The sequence below is a fragment of the Cucurbita pepo genome, chromosome 11 (genome assembly GCF_057944985.1).
Source record: "Cucurbita pepo subsp. pepo isolate OVF chromosome 11, ASM5794498v1, whole genome shotgun sequence".
NCBI classification, from domain to species: domain Eukaryota; kingdom Viridiplantae; phylum Streptophyta; class Magnoliopsida; order Cucurbitales; family Cucurbitaceae; genus Cucurbita; species Cucurbita pepo.
This window is the reverse complement of record NC_141808.1, coordinates 14735790-14753110: the sequence shown is the minus strand read 5'-3', so window position 1 is coordinate 14753110 and position 17321 is coordinate 14735790. Positions and strand designations below refer to the sequence as shown.

The 17321-nt window shown below is 36.4% G+C and overlaps 4 protein-coding genes across 5 annotated transcripts; 2 read left to right on the top strand and 2 right to left on the bottom strand.

Moving 5' to 3' along the window:
* Positions 1-368: 368 nt before the first annotated feature.
* On the bottom strand, positions 369-3084 carry LOC111805783 (uncharacterized). Its single transcript, XM_023691013.2, has 4 exons — positions 2691-3084; positions 1370-1440; positions 909-1269; positions 369-826 (listed from the first exon to the last, which is right to left on the bottom strand). The coding sequence occupies exons 1-4, from the start codon at positions 2742-2744 to the stop codon at positions 614-616; spliced, it is 699 nt and encodes a 232-aa protein (XP_023546781.2). The 5' UTR covers positions 2745-3084; the 3' UTR covers positions 369-613.
* Positions 3085-4535: 1451 nt separating this feature from the next.
* On the bottom strand, positions 4536-10020 carry LOC111805780 (uncharacterized). Of its 2 annotated transcripts, XR_015422857.1 has the most exons (4): positions 9545-10020; positions 8575-9032; positions 5196-6461; positions 4536-5100 (listed from the first exon to the last, which is right to left on the bottom strand). XR_015422857.1 is itself a non-coding variant. In XM_087128175.1 (3 exons), exons 1-3 carry the CDS (start codon positions 9786-9788, stop codon positions 5265-5267), a joined length of 1899 nt encoding a protein of 632 aa, XP_086984301.1. In that variant the 5' UTR covers positions 9789-10020; the 3' UTR covers positions 4536-5264. The 2 variants fall into 2 exon arrangements, 1 of the variants encoding a protein (XP_086984301.1); XM_087128175.1 differs by having other exon boundaries at positions 4536-6461.
* A 1706-nt stretch (positions 10021-11726) lies between these two features.
* Positions 11727-12332, top strand: LOC111805664 (PMP3 family protein At2g24040). Its single transcript, XM_023690819.2, has 2 exons — positions 11727-11885; positions 12058-12332. The coding sequence occupies exons 1-2, from the start codon at positions 11796-11798 to the stop codon at positions 12202-12204; spliced, it is 237 nt and encodes a 78-aa protein (XP_023546587.1). The 5' UTR covers positions 11727-11795; the 3' UTR covers positions 12205-12332.
* A 2228-nt stretch (positions 12333-14560) lies between these two features.
* Positions 14561-16541, top strand: LOC111804858 (F-box protein SKIP1). Its single transcript, XM_023689662.2, has 2 exons — positions 14561-14963; positions 15710-16541. The coding sequence occupies exons 1-2, from the start codon at positions 14638-14640 to the stop codon at positions 16278-16280; spliced, it is 897 nt and encodes a 298-aa protein (XP_023545430.2). The 5' UTR covers positions 14561-14637; the 3' UTR covers positions 16281-16541.
* The last annotated feature ends 780 nt before the right edge of the window (positions 16542-17321 follow it).

Here is a 17321-nt window from a genome sequence, read left to right as displayed (position 1 = left end):
AATATCGTTTAAAACCGTGCGGTTGACAGTGATACTTAATAGGCCACAGCAAATAATATATGCTAACGATGAACTTGGACTGTTACAAATGATATCAAAGCTAGACATCAAGCAGTGTGCTAATGAAGACATTAGGCCACGTAACCTAAACGTAAACAAAAACCTTAAAACATATTAAAGAAACACCATATAACTCTAAATTATCATCTATCCATATTTTGTTACCCTATGAGAATATATGAAATTCATCTTTAGATGTAAACCTACCCACCGCTATCAACGTTCCGAGTACCTAAGATGAAAAAAATCGTAATTTAGACATCGTCAAGATCACAGTTTTGATGATAACCCAAACTTGCGACGTTAGATATACTTCAAAAATAAGGTACATTCGGAATGACTTTCCACGTGCTTAAGAGTTTCTTTCTAATACTTAAAAAACTCTTCTTAAGCACTTAGAAAGTCGTTCCTAAGAACCTTATCGAACTTTCTATTGACAAACGTTGTAGGGTCGTAATTTTCTCGAGCCGAGTGAGAACTATATAAAATAATAATAACAATGGAATTTCAAGGAAGCCCAGTTAATTTCCCACAGGCAAATGAAGAGAGAATTTCAAGCTCTTAATGCCACTCGGTCTTGCCATGAGATCTTCCTTTTTCCTGCTCTGTTTGATCCATTGCCAACATTCCTACACATCGACGACACCATCAAGTCACTGTTCTTCGCATCGACTTCGCTTCTCGAACAGATATTCTTCAGCTCGTCGTCGTCGTCGTCCTCCTTTCTTAGTGGTTCGAAACCCGCCTGCAATTCTTCTTCCTCCCTCTGAAGCAAGAAACATATGTTAAAAAACTGAGAGCAAATGTATTTAACTATAAGAAGCAAGATTCGGAGTCATCATAGGTACCGAGATCTGGTTAAGATCGAACACCGGGGTCATGTTCGTATTGGTAGCAACTTCATGTGCTCTGTATACTCTCTCTTTCTGGCTAACAATAGGAAAATAATGGAGTATACTCATTTCCTTCTTGCTGCACATCCTTGACTTCTGGTTTACGTCGCAAACCAACCGAGCTTTTCGAGTGGTGGCTTCCGTCCCATCGGAGATTCCTCCCCTTCGGTTTAAGTTACGAGCTTCTCTTTTTCGAGAACGAGTTTCTTTCTTTGAGACGGGAGGTCGGATTTTAAGGTTCTGTGGCAGCTTGAAACCAGCCTTTGGTTGAGTTTCAGGGTGGTTCTTCAAGAGTTCATATTTATGCCCCAAAAAGCTAAAGGAGAATGGAAATAAACATGACTCAATTCACAACATTAACAGATTCCTCATAGAAATTCACAACATTAAAGGAGAAGAATGGTTCTAAACTATACCGAACTTCAGCCAAAAGGGTCGACTTTTTCTGCTTCAAGATCAACAGTTTCTCCTTCATGGCTTCTGTTTCCTGAAATGAAAATGATTCAATTGGTCAAGTTCTATATGAAGTTTCTCCGAGTTATGCTAAGTGCCCGAGCGCCCCACTAGAGAGGCCTAGTTCTAAATTTGAAGTTATAACTTATGGACGGTAGATTGAAACATTTGTAGTTACTCATAGCTCGACTAATCTCACTCGACGAGATCAAGTAACCCTATAACTTGTACCTCGACTAATTTAGACTAGGCCTTGCTAGAGAGGCCTAGTCTAAATTTGAAGTTATAAAATATAGACAGTAGATTGAAACGAGATTAAAAATGTAACCCTAACTACCTAGAATATTTAGACTAGGCCTTGCTAGAGAAGGCCCTCGTACCTCGACTAGTCTCACTCGACAAGATTAAAAAAGTAACCCTATAACTCGTAGCTCGACTAATTTAGACTAGACCCCGCTAGAGAGGCTTAGTCTAAATTTGAAGTTATAACTTATAGACGGTAGATTGAAACATTCATACTTACTGTACCTCGACTAATCTCACTCGACGAGAATAAAAAACTAACCAACCCTATAACTCGTACCTCGACTAATTTAGACTAGGCCCGCCAAGAGGCCGAACTCTTACCTCGACTAATTTAGACTAGGCCCCGATAGAGACACCTAGTCTACATTTGAATTTATAATGTATGAACAGTAGTTTGAAACATTCATAGTTCCTCGTATCTCAACTAATCTCACTCGACGAGATCAAAAAACTAACCCTACAACATGTTTATTATCCCACGTAACTTGCCACCACGATATGAACACGTGATCACAAAGTCGTATGAACTTACAACTTGTAGGCAATTACAGAAGAAGGCAAATTATCTGAAGAAGCCACCATGATTTGAACACTAAACACAAAACAAAACACGTGGAGTGGTTCGAATGTTTAACTTCTTGGTCGAGAATATATGCATTAGTTGAGGTGGCCGGGCCAGGATATGTACAAATTTGTCAAGTCTAAGGTTGTTTTAGCATTCAAAGACACCAAAAATTAACACAAACATCAAAAAGCAATATTTCAGTAATTCACAATTTTCTCAGCAACCAAATAAAATCTCAAAGCCTATTGCGCTCTATCCTATTGAGATCTTCATCGATCGATTCTAAAACCAGAGACAAACAATTCCTAATAATCGAAGAACAAGAAGTCGTAAAGATGAAACATATGAAAAGAAGAGATCAAAACAGGGGGGGGGGGGGGGGGGGGGGGGAAATGCATAAAAGAACATATTACATTGTGCAGCTCTGCGTAATCCTGCAAGAGACCTGGATGATTGATTCCGATCATCGGTGTCTGGAACAAACCGCGCGCCTCCCGTTTTGGAGGTTTGTTGATCCGATTGAAAGAGAGGAAATGGAAAGGATGGAGGGATTGAAGAAGAAGTTAACCTAGAAGAAAACGAAAAAGAGAGGGGGGATTGAGGGAACTTGGTTGATTTAGGGGAGAGAGAGAGAGAGATGGAGGGATTTTGTTTGGTTGATTTACGGATTTGATGGGGATGGAAATTGGTTTGGACCAACGGGGCCATCGATGAGAGAGAGAGAGAGAGAGAGAGAGAGAGAGAGAGAGGATTGTTGTGGAGATATTTGATGGGTGAAAAAATGTTAAAAGAGTATATGGAATTCAGTGAATTTGTGTTTGTGTTTGTTTGTTAATGGCGTTTGCAGGTGATGTTCTTTGCTTTGCTTTGCTTTGCTTTGCTTTTAAGGCCTTTTTATTTTTTCTTTTCTCTGTTAAATCAATCAATCCAAAAAGATTCTCTCCTTCCCTCTCTCTCTCTCTCTCTCCCTCCCCCAAAATCCCTCTCTCTCACTCTCTCCCAAAATCCATCTCTCTCTCTCTCTCTCTCTCTCTCTCTCTCTCTCCCTCTCTCTCTCTCCCAAAATCCATCTCTCTCGCCTCCTTCCCTTTCTCTCTTCTATCTCTCCCAAAATCCATCTCTCTCTCTCTCTCTTCTCTCTCTCTCTCTCTCCCAAAATCCATCTCTCTCGCCTCCTTCCCTTTCTCTCTTCTCTCTCTCCCAAAATCCCTCTCTCTCACTCTCTCTCTCTCTCTCTCCCAAAATCCATCTCTCTCTCTCTCTCCCAAAATTCATCTCTCTCTCTCTCTCTCCCTCTCCCTCTCCCTCTCCCTCCCAAAATTCATATCTCTCTCCTCAATCCTTCTCTCTCTTTCTCTCCCAAAATCGATATCTCTCCTCAATCCCTCTCTCTCTTTCTCTCCCAAAATCCATATCACTCTCTCCCAAAATCCATCTCTCTCCTTTCCTTTATCTCAAAAGTCATTTGTCTCCCTCCCTCTCTCTCTCTCTCTCAAAACCCACCTCTCTTTCTCTTCCTTCTCAAAGCCCATTTCTCTCTCTCCCTCTCAAAACGTCTCAAAAGGTGGGTGGGTGAAATTTTACCACCTAAATAATTGTTCTCATTTTATTTTATTTTATTGTAATTACTTTACAATAAGAAGAAAGAACCATCAAGAGAGACCTTACAAACAATGTCATACCCATCTATAGAAACAATGTCATACGCATCTATAGTTGAGGAGATATGTCAAGAATTTGGATCATATTTGGGGAGAAAATAAGAAAAGCATGGCATTACTATTTATCGTTTTTGTAATACAAATCAGTCTATTGATTGTGTAACAAGCTTTTATTTATCGTTTTTGTAATTCAAATCAGTGTATTTATTGTGATCAGTTTATAAGATTTTCCAATGATCAAGAATAATCTTTGTTCGCCTTTTTTGTATTTAGTGATTCATGAATTGTAAATACTCGTGCTATTGTAATGAAACATGTCTACCATTCAATATAGTAACATTTTATAATTGTATGAACTATTGATGCAATTTTACTAAACATAAGAACCAAATAAATAATAATAATAAAAATGAGGAGCAAAATTAAAGTTGATTCAAGTTGAGGTAGTTTCAAAGCTTAGAGAAACAAAACAATGTTGACTATAACATTATTTTAGTTAAATTATGAGCACATATACTTCAAAAATTGTTCCAAATTTATGTTAAATAACTTCAAAAAGTATAGCTTCCAATTATATGTTCAATGGATTCGTTGACATATATTAAACACATTGTACTTAGGTTTTAAAGGGCCAATTAAGTACGTACATTTTGAAGTTCAAGAAACTATTACCCACGAACATGAAAGAGAACTAACAAAATAACCTACTAAAATACGCTACCCAATCCTTCACGGTACAAATAGGACGAGAACAATTTGACCATATAAAACTACAAATTATAGCTTCGAACATGTTCATCGACATTCTCGATTCATGCTACGAAAAACCGTTCTCGCACCAAAATGGAGACGATAATTAAGGAAATATATTCACAATATCTTGTTTTACCCTTCTCAAGCCAAATGCAGTCCCTTACTCGCTCTTTATTATATCATCAAAGGCTTGTTTATGGCTAAGCCAACCACTCTAACTTGTACAAAGCTACTAGCTTTGGGTTGGTTGTATGGCTGTAGCCACCAGGCAAGCCTTTTTCTCCAAAAAAGAGAGCAAGTAAAGGATAATTTAGCACTAAAGAAGATGGGAATATATTAACTAAATAAACGGTCAACTTACTAGAGGTTCTCGAGGCTCTCGAGACTTCGGCTATGAACCATGCACCTCCTACGATTTTGAAAATCCGTTTTCGACTATGAAAAGCTTGAAAAGTATTTAAAAAGTCATTCTAAACCGCCCTACCAGTAATCAACGGGCAATACCTGTTGTCGACCGTTCCTCATCTTTTGTCCAGTTATCTACATCTGCATCTCTCTCAGGTTTCTTGAAAGCTAAAATGGCCTCCCTGTCCAAGTTTGATCAGGTTGTTGAAGATTTGCTTGGTGTTTCTTCCCATTCAAATGAGCAACCATCACGCCTGCAGCATAAGCACCAACTTTGCACTTTTTACACCAAAACTTAAACTTCTTTTTCGCCGCAAGAAGGTCCTCAGTGGTGAAGTTTTGCCCAAACACTGCCTGGTTCTGTTGCAAATTCAAAAGGTTCTGCAGGTTCTGGTTCTGGTTTTGTTGCGAATTCAAAACGTTCTGCGAGTTCTGGTTCTGGTTCTGCAAGTTCTGTTGCGTATCATCCTTGTTTTCGCCTGATTTCAAAAGGTTCTGCAGGTTCTGTTGCTCATCCTCCTCTTCGTCACCTGATTCCAGAATGTTTTGCAGGTTCTGTTGCTTATTATCATCCTCTATTTCACCTGAATTCAGAAAGTTCTGCAGGTTAGGGTTATGCAGGCTCTGTTGATTATTATCCTCCCCGTCATCTGATTTCGGAAAGTTCTGCAGGTTCGGGTTATGCAGGCTCTGTTGTTTATTATCCTCCCCGTCATCTGATTTTGGAAAGTTCTGCAGGTTCGAGTTATGCAGGCTCTGTTGATTATTATCCTCCCTGTCATCTGATTTCGGAAAGTTCTGCAGGTTCGGGTTATGCAGGCTCTGTTGCTTATTATCCTCACCGTCATCTGATTTCGGAAAGTTCTGCAGGTTCTCTTGCTTATCATCCTCTTTTTCACCTGATTTCAGAAGGTTCTCCAGGTTATTGTTCTGGTTCTGTTGCTCATTATCCTCTTTGTCACCTGATTCCAGAAAGTTCGGAATTAATGCGTTCGTGACAAAACTACCTTCCGTTTTCTCACCTTGAAGAGTTTCTCCATCTTTCGACTCCTTTAGTTCGATTGCACCTGCAGAGCCAAACGTTTTCTCCAGCTTCATCCTTTTGTTAGATAATGGCTCGGGTGGTGCAGCCTGGAAAAATTTGCTTGCATTTTGAGCCCTCAGACCAGCTTCTCTGCGCTTGTGCTTCTTGCCATGAAGGTGTTCATTAAAAACCTTTTCGTTTGTCACGGTAACTTGACACAGTGCACAACTCAACTCGCCCTTTGGAGTCTTCTTCATATAAGATGATTGGACGTTGTCGGAAGACGTTGATGCCATCTCGGCCTTTCTCTTTTCTCTAAATAAATTTGGGTCGGGTTTTTCCTGCAGCAACATTCTCAAATCCATAGGAACGAACTCGTCTAATTTTAGACCATGTTTGAATTGATTTTCTAAATACTTAAAAACTTCTTTTTCTTGCACTTGAAAGAATATATTTTTAAACACTTCGTGCTTAAAAATACATTTTTCAGATCTAGAAACACGTTTTAAGTACTTAAAAAGTCATTCCAAGCATGCCCCTAATCCTTCTTAAGTTGTATTTATAAGGTGAAAGCAAATGAATATAGTTCTAACATGACTTTACAATATCATGAAATGAAGAACTAGAAAGACAGATTCAGCACATCACACACATGAACACTTCTTACAAAGGGCATTTGTTTTGTATGAACCGCAAAATTTCACCGAAATTAAGACATCAAAATCAGATTGCAAACCATTTGACATGAAGGAAGTTAGTTCACCTACAAAAAGATGTGTAATATCTTTCTAATTCGTAAATAATGCCATTATTTGAATTGTGATTGCCTAGAATTCCAACCATGTTTGATAATACAAAACTGATCATCAATCATACCTATATAATTAGTACACAAGCGAATGGAAAACTACCTTTTTGTCCTAGTAAATTTAAATAAAAGTTCACATAAATATTTCTACAAGTTTGATTACTTATCTTCCAATATTACAGCCTGTTTTACCCAAAATTGGCAACCTTTAGAATCTAAATTGTTTAATCACTATGATAACTAAAATTTGAGATAAATATAGAATAAGTTCTTGAACTTTCAATTGTGTCTAATAAGTCATTAAAGCTTAATAAATGACTTATAGATACTTAAACTTGCAGTTTTGTGCTCAATAGATCCTTGAATTTTCAATTTTATGTCGGGTAGGTCTTTGACCTATTCATGAATCTGCTAGATTCAGAAAATTGAAAATGTAGAGTCTATTTTACATAAAGTTTAAGTTTATATCTAATACATAAATTAATTATAAGAAGGTTTGAATATATCAAAAACATATTCGATACAAATTGAAAGTTTAGGGACCTATAGACATTTTATAACCTCAAGAACTTATTAGACAAAAATTGAAAGCTTGGAGACCTAATAAACACCAAATTGAAAGTACAAAGCCCTATTAAACACTTCTGAAAGTTTAGAAACAAATATACACAAATCTTAAAATCTTAAAGTTAAGGGACTAAATTTTTAGTTCAACTATTAAAATACTATTTAAAAGATAAAAAGTAAAAGTAGACAAAATTTCAAATCAAACTATCAAATTTAAGAGCAGTTGGGAGATTTATTTGGCAATCAGTATTAGTTTTGAAAATTTTGATTCAGTGATTGGTAAATTCAAGTGCTTGTGTGGATTGAAATCCTTGGTCACAAATTCGTGATTATGAAAAGAATAACCACATAATTTTCTCTAAAAAAATTGGTCTTTTGGGAACACAACAAGAACAAAAAAAAAAAAACAATAAAAGCTATAGGGTAAATGAAATAATAAAAACAAAGGGATCGAAACCATAATTAAATCTAAAAAACATCTTTAACTCCAATTTCAAATCTTAGAAACATTGACCTTTTGAACTGTTCATGAAAAAGCGATCGTACTAGATATTGTACTTAATTTTTTTAAAAAAATCAAAATGAACATTTAGCAGTAGACATATACTACATTTTTTGAGGTTAGCTACTATCTCACTTTGAGGTTTGGGTCTACTTGATCGTTAAACCGTCAAAATTAGTGTCTAAAAGGTCTATGAACTTTAAAAATGTCTAATAGGTCCCTAAACTTTCAATTCCATAGATCTTTGACATATGTAGAACTTTTAAAGGTTAATTGATCCATTAGATATAAAATTGAATTTTATGTCTAATGGAACACTAACCTTACAATTTTGTTTCTAGACTCGTAAATAAAAACATTTAAAGTCACACCCGACATGTTCTAAAAGTTTAAGAACGGATATGCATAAAATTGGGAGTGGAAGTGCCTAAGTTGAAGTATGCAAAAACTTATAATTTAAGAAAAAAAAACCAATTTTTTAAGAAAAAAGACAGAGCCAAAGGTGGTTGTAAAAGCCCTAAAACATGGTATCTATTCATCATGAAAGGAAAGTAAAAAGATAGAGATAGAGCCAAACCAGTACAATGAGTTTGTTTTCATCAGGCTGTAGTACTTGACGCTCCCTATAGTGTTCCGCCATAAACGGCTGAACCCGTGGTGGCAATGCCGCTGGACCAAACCCTAGGCATTCGGAACTTTTTGCTTTATCCATTCTCTGCCATTCTTGGAATGATTGCACCATTACCGCAGGCGACGGAGACAGAGAAGGCCCTGCCGCAGCGAACGGCACTCCCCATGGTTGGGGCTGTCGGAGAGGATATCCCACTGATTGCGCAACTTCACGAATCGCTCTCTCTCGTTCGAACAACATCAGTTCTCTCCTCGCATCCTCTTCCAGAAATCGCTGCCGTTCAATCTCCAGCACCAATTTCTCTTGTCTCAATCGCATCAACTCCATCTCGCAGTGCATTACCTCGTTGGTATCAAACGGCGTTCTCAGTGTTGCCATGTTCGTGGTTCGTCCGAGATAGGCGTCTGTTGAATTCAAATCCATCAAATCGAAATCGAAAAACAAGTAAAACCAGAGAAAAGTAACATAAATCCAAGATTCCTCTCTCAAATGCCTTGTATAAGTGCAGCCGCACCTAAAACCGCTTGGGATGATATGTTTGGGGTTTTACAAAGTGGAACCGCTTCCGTAACCTAAAATAGTAAAGAACCCTAACCAAGCTAGAAAAGGAAAAGCATAAAATTTCTTCGCGGTAATATACACGAAGAATAAAAGTTAAACTTATTTCCCTAAATTGAAACTTCCATCCAAAATTTAAGAAATTGCAATTAAATTTCTCATCCTAAAGCCGGCCAGAATCCCAGCGCATTCAGAAAAAGTTCCACAATTCCAAGGAAAACCATTCACTATCCAAATCATCAAAAAAACGGAAGAAATTTCAACCTCTCCAGTCCGCTTGATTTTCACGGAATCCAAACAGAGTAAACATAGAAACAACGCAATGCGAACTAGAAAACAGCTTACAAACAACATAAACCTGGAAATCCTTGCTTAGGTAAACAGAAACCAGGCGGCGGCATAGGAGGAGCACACTGCAGCGGCGGCATAGGAGGAGCACACTGCAGCGGCGGCATAGGAGGAGCACACTGCAGCGGCGGCATAGGAGGAGCACACTGCAGCGGAGGCATAGGAGGAACACACTGAAGCGGCGGCATAGAAGAAGCACACTGCAGCGGCGGTGGCGGCGATCGGGGATCGCCGGCACGGAACTTGAACTCCATGGTCAAAACGAAGAAAAACGAAAGAGGAAAGCGAAGGTTAGGGTTAGGGTTAGGGTTAGGGATTCCGGCGAGCGGCGGAGGGAGAGGCAAAGAAGAAGGAAAGTTGAAGAAGATGAGAAGAAAGGAGGGAGAAAACCTGGATCAACAATCGGCATCCATAGTCATGGAAGTGAATCTCGCCCTCCAAGACAACCAATTTCCTTTTCTCCCCCACATCTCTGATTCAAATATTATTTTATTTCATTTTATTTGCTCAAAAAAAGGGTTTTTTTTATTTTTTTATTTTTTATTTTTTTTCCTTTGGCCATATTTTTTCCGTTTTATTTTAAAAAAGGAAATTATTTTTAGAATAAAACCATTTTTATCCTTAACCGCCCAACTTTGAAAGCCTTACCATAATAAAAATAATAATAATAAATAAATAAATAACTCTTTTTTTTTTAATCAAATTAAATTTTCTACCATTATTTAATTAAATAAGTTAATAACTCAACCCAACCTGAGTTATTAGTCACCCCGACCTTTATTTCAAAAAAAAAGAAAAAAGTTTAAATCTGGTGTCCGACCATACGGGTTGAGTTATAGCTATCGTTGACTATCTTAAAACTCTCAACTTTTTTCCTCATTCGGGCCTTTGTTACACTCCCTCCAACACCATTTACCCCACGCTCGTTGCTGCTTTGGTTCACCGTTGTTGTCTAATTTCTCGATTCGTCTATTTGACTTTCATTTGCTTGAAAACAAATATTTGGTGCTGATTTTGCTCCTCGTTTTAGCTTCGATTTAGCTCGCTCTGCCTACAATCGAGAGTCATCCTTGCACCTCTTTGCTACTCAAACGAGTTCAACGACACCCTCCAAACATCTATGGTAAGCTTCTGTTTCTCTTCCAAGGAGGTCACCCGACATAGAATTGTTTCAACCAAAACTTAATTTTTGAGTTCCTATGATCTCGAGCCACCAAAAAAGAAGATACACTTTGTTAGTATATACAGTAACTATCCATTCTTTTAAGTATTTCTCAGTCATCATATTCTTATGATAACTCTCATTCAAAAAATAATTTCAGTTCATTCGATGTACTCTTTCTTTATTTGAGTATCACAAGGCTACTAAAGGATCACCAGCTAACCTCTAGTAACAAAAAGCTTATTATAATTGACTCACATATGTACCTTAGTTGGTTATGGTTCAAACACATGTCACCCGTAACTCACCCACATATGTATCTCTCCCACTTTTATCTCTTACTTCACACCTTGGAACGCACCTTCTTATAGAGACAGACGCTTCCACATCTTCTTAATCCAAAATGGCAAATGGTTGGGGAGGGGAAAGGTTCCTTTTTTTAGGATACCCCCGAGAACAGATCCAGTGGAGACGGGGTGGGGCCAGTAGCTTAGAGCATTAAAGAACGTGGTTACGAGCCACGGTGTCAGGGGTTCGAATCCCTCCTCACCCACAACCGACCAAAAAGGGAAGGACTTTACCCACTGAGGGTAGGAAAATCATGATCAGGATAGCGGACCCAAAGCTATGAAACTTGTCTTTTTATTTTTTCTTTTTCCTTAATGGGTTAAGGACGAGTTCGAGTTTATTAGGCAGAGAATTAACTAAAAAAAAAATCAAAAACATTTTTTTAACTTTTAAAAGTTTAATTAATACCCTTCAACTATTTTAAAAAATTAAAAATGCCCTTAAAATTAATATCTTTAAATTTAAAAATAAAAAATAAAAAATGGATCACTTTCAAAGCATGAATTATTGACGTGGATATAAATAAAATTATAAAAAATTTGTAAATATAAATTAAAAAAAAAAAAAAAAAAAGATTATTTTTAACGTGTATATTATAAAATTATAAAAATATGAAATGATAAAACAAGTGGAAGAAAAGTATTGGATGGTCAATCGGTTATAAAAGCAATAACAAAATGCAGTACCTCCGCATTGATTGAATCAACCACTCTCTTCCACAACTCTCTCTGATCTCTCTCGAAGCTCGAAAATGGCGAACGGATGTGAGATCTGCTGCGAGATTCTCATCGCCATCCTCATTCCTCCTCTAGGAGTTTGCCTAAAGCACGGCTGTTGCACGGTAATCTTACTTCTTCTTCCATCTCTCTGACTCTCTGTAATTTCGCCCAATCTGAACTCCTGGTGACCTAAAACAGCCGACGAAACTTCTCTCTGATCTAAATCAGATGACGTCGATCTGGACTAGGTTTTGGTTTTCGGTCTAATTTTGTGTGGAAATGGTATGATTGCAGGTGGAATTTTGTCTGTGTTTGATTTTGACTCTTCTCGGTTACATTCCGGGGATCATTTACGCACTCTACGCCATCGTCTACGTCGATCGCGACCAGTTCTTCGACGAGTACAGGCGTCCGCTCTATTCGCAGGCGTCGGCGGTATAGAAACCGGTTTGAATCTCTTCAACTCTGTGTTTAGCCTTTTTCGAATAAGGTTGTTAAGCTTTTGGTGCTCATGTAGCTTTTGGATTGGATTTCATCTACATAGATCTGTTCAGCTTTCTGTTTCTTGATTCGGTTGGATTTAGATTTTGTTGAGACACTGTATGGATGCGTGGTCATGAACTTAGACCTAAGAAGTTTGGAATAATTTGGATGGAGATGAAAGTTGAAACAAATCGGGACTGATGAAACGTCGGCAATGGCGTTTTGAAGTTCCTTAGCGTAGAAATAAATAGTTGAGGCGTCCTTAAAACCTTCATAATTTTAAAATTGCTTTAAAAAATAAAATAAAATAAGAAATTACATAAAATTATGTAAATAAATAGAAGGATACTTAGCAAAATTATGTTGATTTATTTTAATCATATATTTAACAAAATAGACATATATTTCGATTGAGCATGAACTTGTATTAACATTTAAAATTATATAAAATTTTGTATAATTTTAATTATATATTACATTTTGTATAAAATAAGAAAAATAAATTAGAAACAACAAATTATGATGAGATAATATTAAAAAAAATTAGATTTTTTTTAGAGATCTAGTAATGCAAAATTAAAAATTTATAGATTTATAGATATTATTTTTATATAAAAATTTAAAATTTTAGCTGATTTATTAAACAATTTTAAAAGTTTTTCGAACAAGATTTATAGATATTATTTTTATATAAAAATTTAAAATTTTAGCTGATTTATTAAACAATTTTAAAAGTTTTTCGAACAAGATTTATAGATATTATTTTTATATAAAAATTTAAAATTTTAGCTGATTTATTAAACAATTTTAAAAGATTTATAGTTACTAAATCTATATTTAAAATTTGAGGATGGGAATGCGCCCTATAAAAAAAATATACATATTCTTATATCCTTGTCGGATTTAGAATGCGCCCTATAAAAAAAAGAAGCTAAAATAATTCACAACATTCCAAATGGTCCGGGATAAGAATACATAGTCATTCCAAGTGAGATGCCCAAGACAAAAGGAACGGGAAATGAATCAAAAAGTGTAACAACAATTCTTAATTCGAAATGCAGATTCGTCACTTGATTTTCTACCTAAAACGAAGCCTTAATCTTGATTTTCTACCTAAAACGAAGCCATGATAAAAATCTAAACGAGAAACTCGGTCGGTGCGTGTATATATATGAAAGAAGGTGGAAAGATAGGATGGGACATTACTAATTTTGACATTCACATGGCCTTAACAAATGTGACCATCTTCTCATTTACTCTTTTTATTGATTCAAATTTTTATTTTATTAATATCATCCAAGTATTTTAATATTTTCCACGTATTTGTAAGACCTCATAACCTCAACATTGTCGAGAAGACCCTCATGGAGGTACGTAAATCATTATGTGAAAAAATTAAGTTTCTTTCGATATTTTTCAACGAAACTGTAAGAAACGCTCAAGTTTGATGAGTTTGACACATATGTTGTGTTAAAATACGAAACTTAAATCTCTTTATCAGCCCAAAGCTGAAAAATCCGAACATAGAGTATTATTTTAAAAAATAATGATAATAAAAATAAGAGAGAAAAAACAATAATAAACACATTAATTTTTCTTATTTTCTTAATGACGAAGCAAGTGAGATGGAACATAAAATAAGAAATGAGATTATAATCAAAGGGATTTTCTTGATCCAATAACGATAAACTCTCAATTTTTTATGGAACAGGGTTTGACTCTATCACGAGTGGAGATTTAAACATGGAATAGGGCTTGACTCTATCACGAGTGGAGATTTAAACGTTCTACTTAAAAGGAAAGAAATGAACATTTCTACTGATATCTTAGCCGCTAACATATCAGAATAATATTGAGGATTGTTGGGAGGGAGTCCTAGATTGACTAATTTAGGGAATGATCATAGGTTTATAAGGAATACATCTCCATTGGTACGAGGCCAAGGCCTTTTGGAGAAACAAAAGTAAAATCACGAGAGCTTATGCTCAAAGTGTACAATATCATACCATTGAAGAGAGTCGTAGTTTCTAACATGGTATCAGAATCATGCCCCTTAACTTATCATGTCCTCAAGTGTTGACAAAAAGTGTATTTTGTTCGAGAGCTCTAAAGAAAGGAGTCGAACCACGATTAAGGAGGGGTCAGTCAAGGGCTCCATAGGCCTCAGAGGAGGTGCTACGGTGTACCTTATTCGAGGAGAGGATTGTTGAAAGGGAGTCTCACCCACGTTGACTAATTAAGAGGATGATCATGGATTTATAAGTCTGAAACGACGCGGTAGAAGCCTCTTTTGTAATATGGCGCGCGTCTCGTCAAGGGGGAAGAGAGATAGAACTCTTTTATTATCCTCATAGCTTTGTGTATTCCTGAATTCCTAAGGTCACCCAAGAAATGGCAGAGCCATCGTGGGCGGAGCTGACGCAGGAGTGCCTAACCAACATCTTCTCTCGGCTAACCACCGAGCAGCGGTGGCGCGGACCCATGCTTGTCTGCAAGCTCTGGCTCCGCGCCGCCACCGACTCCTCTCTCTTTTCCCACTTCGACCTCGAACCCAGGTTCGACTCCACCCCCACCGAGTCCCCGGCCTGGTGGTCGCCCCAATTCGAGGCCAAAATTGATTCCATGCTCCGATCTGCCGTCCAATGGAGCCTTGGATCTCTTTCCCTTATTCGGATCAGACACTGCTCCGATTCATCTCTCCAATTGGTCGCTCAAGGGTAATTAACTCACTTCTTCTTCTTTAAATTTTAATTACAATTATCACGAAGCTTTTATTGTTCAATTAGGGTAAAAGATTTCCTTCATCGTTTGGTGTTTTTCCCTCTTCAGCAAGCACTTGGGTTGTGAATTTTATGATCAAGTCAATTAAAAACTATCACTAGATCTTTGCATCTGTTTTAACCAATCAATGTGCAGTTCTTTTAGAATAAAAATTTTTGGATAACACATTCAAGATAGGAACGAAGGATTTCTTGTTCTGGAAACATCCTTTTCTTTATTCTCTTTGGTTGGTCCTTTTCTTGTTAGTTGGATATGCAAAACTGTAGCATAACTGTGAATTTTTATATAAATGTTGCTATAATATCATGTGAGATTCCTCGAGGAACGAAGCATTCCTTATAAGAGTGTGGAAACCTCTCTCGTAGATATTGTCCTCTTTGAGCTTTTTCTCAAGGTTTTAAAATGCGTTTCTAGAGAGAGGTTTCCACACCCTTATATGGAATGCTTCGTTCCTCTCTCCAACCAATGTGGTATCTCACATATTAAGATAGATCGTTGTTCCAATTATGTTGTTGAAATTTTTGAACCGGTCGATCGACTATGGATCATTCCGCAATTTTCAAGAGCTTGTTTGGATTGACCTTTGAAGGGTTTTCATAAATGTTAATCCAAAAGACTCTGGTCATGAGGTTTGGGTTTTGGATAAAATTGATGGCCTTCAACTTACTTACTTACATTTTAGGTGTCCAAACCTTGAGGTTCTTTCCATCAAGAGCTGCGCCAATGTTACTGATAGATCAATGGCTAAGATTGCTCTTGGTTGCCAAAAGCTCCGGGAAGTAGATATCAGCTACTGTCATGAAATCTCGAACGTATCTTTGTCGTTAATCGGCAAGCATTGTCCAAATATCAAAACTCTAAAACGAAACTTTTTCAACACTTTAGATCCTTCCCAACAAAAAGGAATTGTCCCTGACAGTTATCTAAATGCTTGCCCACAAGATGTGGATTCAGAAGCTGTGGCTATTCAAAAATTCATGCCCAACTTGGAGCACCTTGAACTCTGTTTCTCTAAACTCTCTGCTAAAGCTCTAACTTTGATCTGTAAAGGATGTCCAAATCTCAAGTACTTGGATCTGTTTGGGTGTGTGAACTTGACAAGTCGTGATATCGTGAATGCTACGTCGAGTCTGGAGAATTTGGAGATTAGGAAACCGAATTTCTATATTCCGAGGTCGGTCTTTCACACCGAGAGGTATGGCCATTGGAGGTTATACGACGAGAGATTCCAAACAGATATTTTCCGAATTTGATGGAGGTTACAGTCAAATGCAGGGTTAATACTCTCCTAATTCAATGTGTATCAGTGTTGTTTTACTAAGTTGTACAGTTCTTAATTTAGCTGTTTTGTTTCATGACAGTCCCAAATCTGTACTCTCTTTTGAATTTGTATGGTGGATTGATGCGACACAAGGTTTGTATAACTTATAGTTAACAGCAAATGGGTTTCAGGTTTAACCTTGTACATCCCTTCATGTTATTGTTTCCAAGATTGTCGGAACCATTTTTCTCTATTCCTCTCAAACTCTTATCTCAACTTGTATACCTCTGAGAGTGGCTGGATAGTAAATATCTGTTTTTAAGGTTTTGAGTTAGCCTCAAGTTGAAAACTTATATTTGAAATCCTACTTCTCGAGGTGGTCTTAGGATCGGGGAACGCTCAAAGCTCTTGTCTCCTTGATTTTTACAGGTTAAATTACAAGTTTAGTTTATAAAACTTTGAGATTTGTGTCTATTTGGCCACTTAACTTTTAAACGTGTCTTAATGAGTTAATATACTTAGGTTCTTGAGATACTTGAAAATTTAAAATTTTATTTGAGCCGTTTTAGATACAAATTTAAATTTTATATCAAAAGTAATCTTAAACTTTCTATTTTGTGTCTAATAGATGGGTTTATAATTTTTCATAATTTTATATCAAAAGTAATCTTAAACTTTCTATTTTGTGTCTAATAGATGGGTTTATAATTTTTCTAAGTTTATGAACTAAATTTGTAATATGGCCTCCAATTTATTGTGTTTATATTCACTAGTGTTTGAGTCACAGCATCTCAACTATTTTCATATTTTCATGTGTCAATTATATTAAATTGAAGGATAATTACTAGTTTTTTTTTTTTTTTTTTTTTGATATTTTTATAAAATTGTACTCATTTTGTACAAATTATTCTATTTTATAGTAACATTTTCTCTTCAAAGTACTTAAAAAAAAAAAAAAAATCAGTTTCTTAGTGTTTTAAATATTATTTAGAATAAATTATAAAAATTATTTATACTAATAAAAGGATCAAAT

Excerpts from the sequence above, each read along its gene's own strand:
- LOC111805783 (XM_023691013.2), bottom strand. The coding sequence starts at position 2,744 with ATGATCGGAATCAATCATCCAGGTCTCTTGCAGGATTACGCAGAGCTG. Across the intron at positions 1,270-1,369 it reads ACCCTTTTGGCTGAAGTTCG|CTTTTTGGGGCATAAATATG; the intron begins GTATAGTTTAGA and ends ATTCTCCTTTAG. Across the intron at positions 827-908 it reads TCGATCTTAACCAGATCTCG|AGGGAGGAAGAAGAATTGCA; the intron begins GTACCTATGATG and ends TTCTTGCTTCAG.
- LOC111805780 (XM_087128175.1), bottom strand. The coding sequence starts at position 9,788 with ATGGAGTTCAAGTTCCGTGCCGGCGATCCCCGATCGCCGCCACCGCCG. Across the intron at positions 9,033-9,544 it reads ACCTAAGCAAGGATTTCCAG|ACGCCTATCTCGGACGAACC; the intron begins GTTTATGTTGTT and ends TGAATTCAACAG. Across the intron at positions 6,462-8,574 it reads AAAACAAACTCATTGTACTG|GAAAAACCCGACCCAAATTT; the intron begins GTTTGGCTCTAT and ends ATGTTGCTGCAG.
- LOC111805664 (XM_023690819.2), top strand. The coding sequence starts at position 11,796 with ATGGCGAACGGATGTGAGATCTGCTGCGAGATTCTCATCGCCATCCTC. Across the intron at positions 11,886-12,057 it reads TAAAGCACGGCTGTTGCACG|GTGGAATTTTGTCTGTGTTT; the intron begins GTAATCTTACTT and ends GTATGATTGCAG.
- LOC111804858 (XM_023689662.2), top strand. The coding sequence starts at position 14,638 with ATGGCAGAGCCATCGTGGGCGGAGCTGACGCAGGAGTGCCTAACCAAC. Across the intron at positions 14,964-15,709 it reads CTCCAATTGGTCGCTCAAGG|GTGTCCAAACCTTGAGGTTC; the intron begins GTAATTAACTCA and ends CTTACATTTTAG.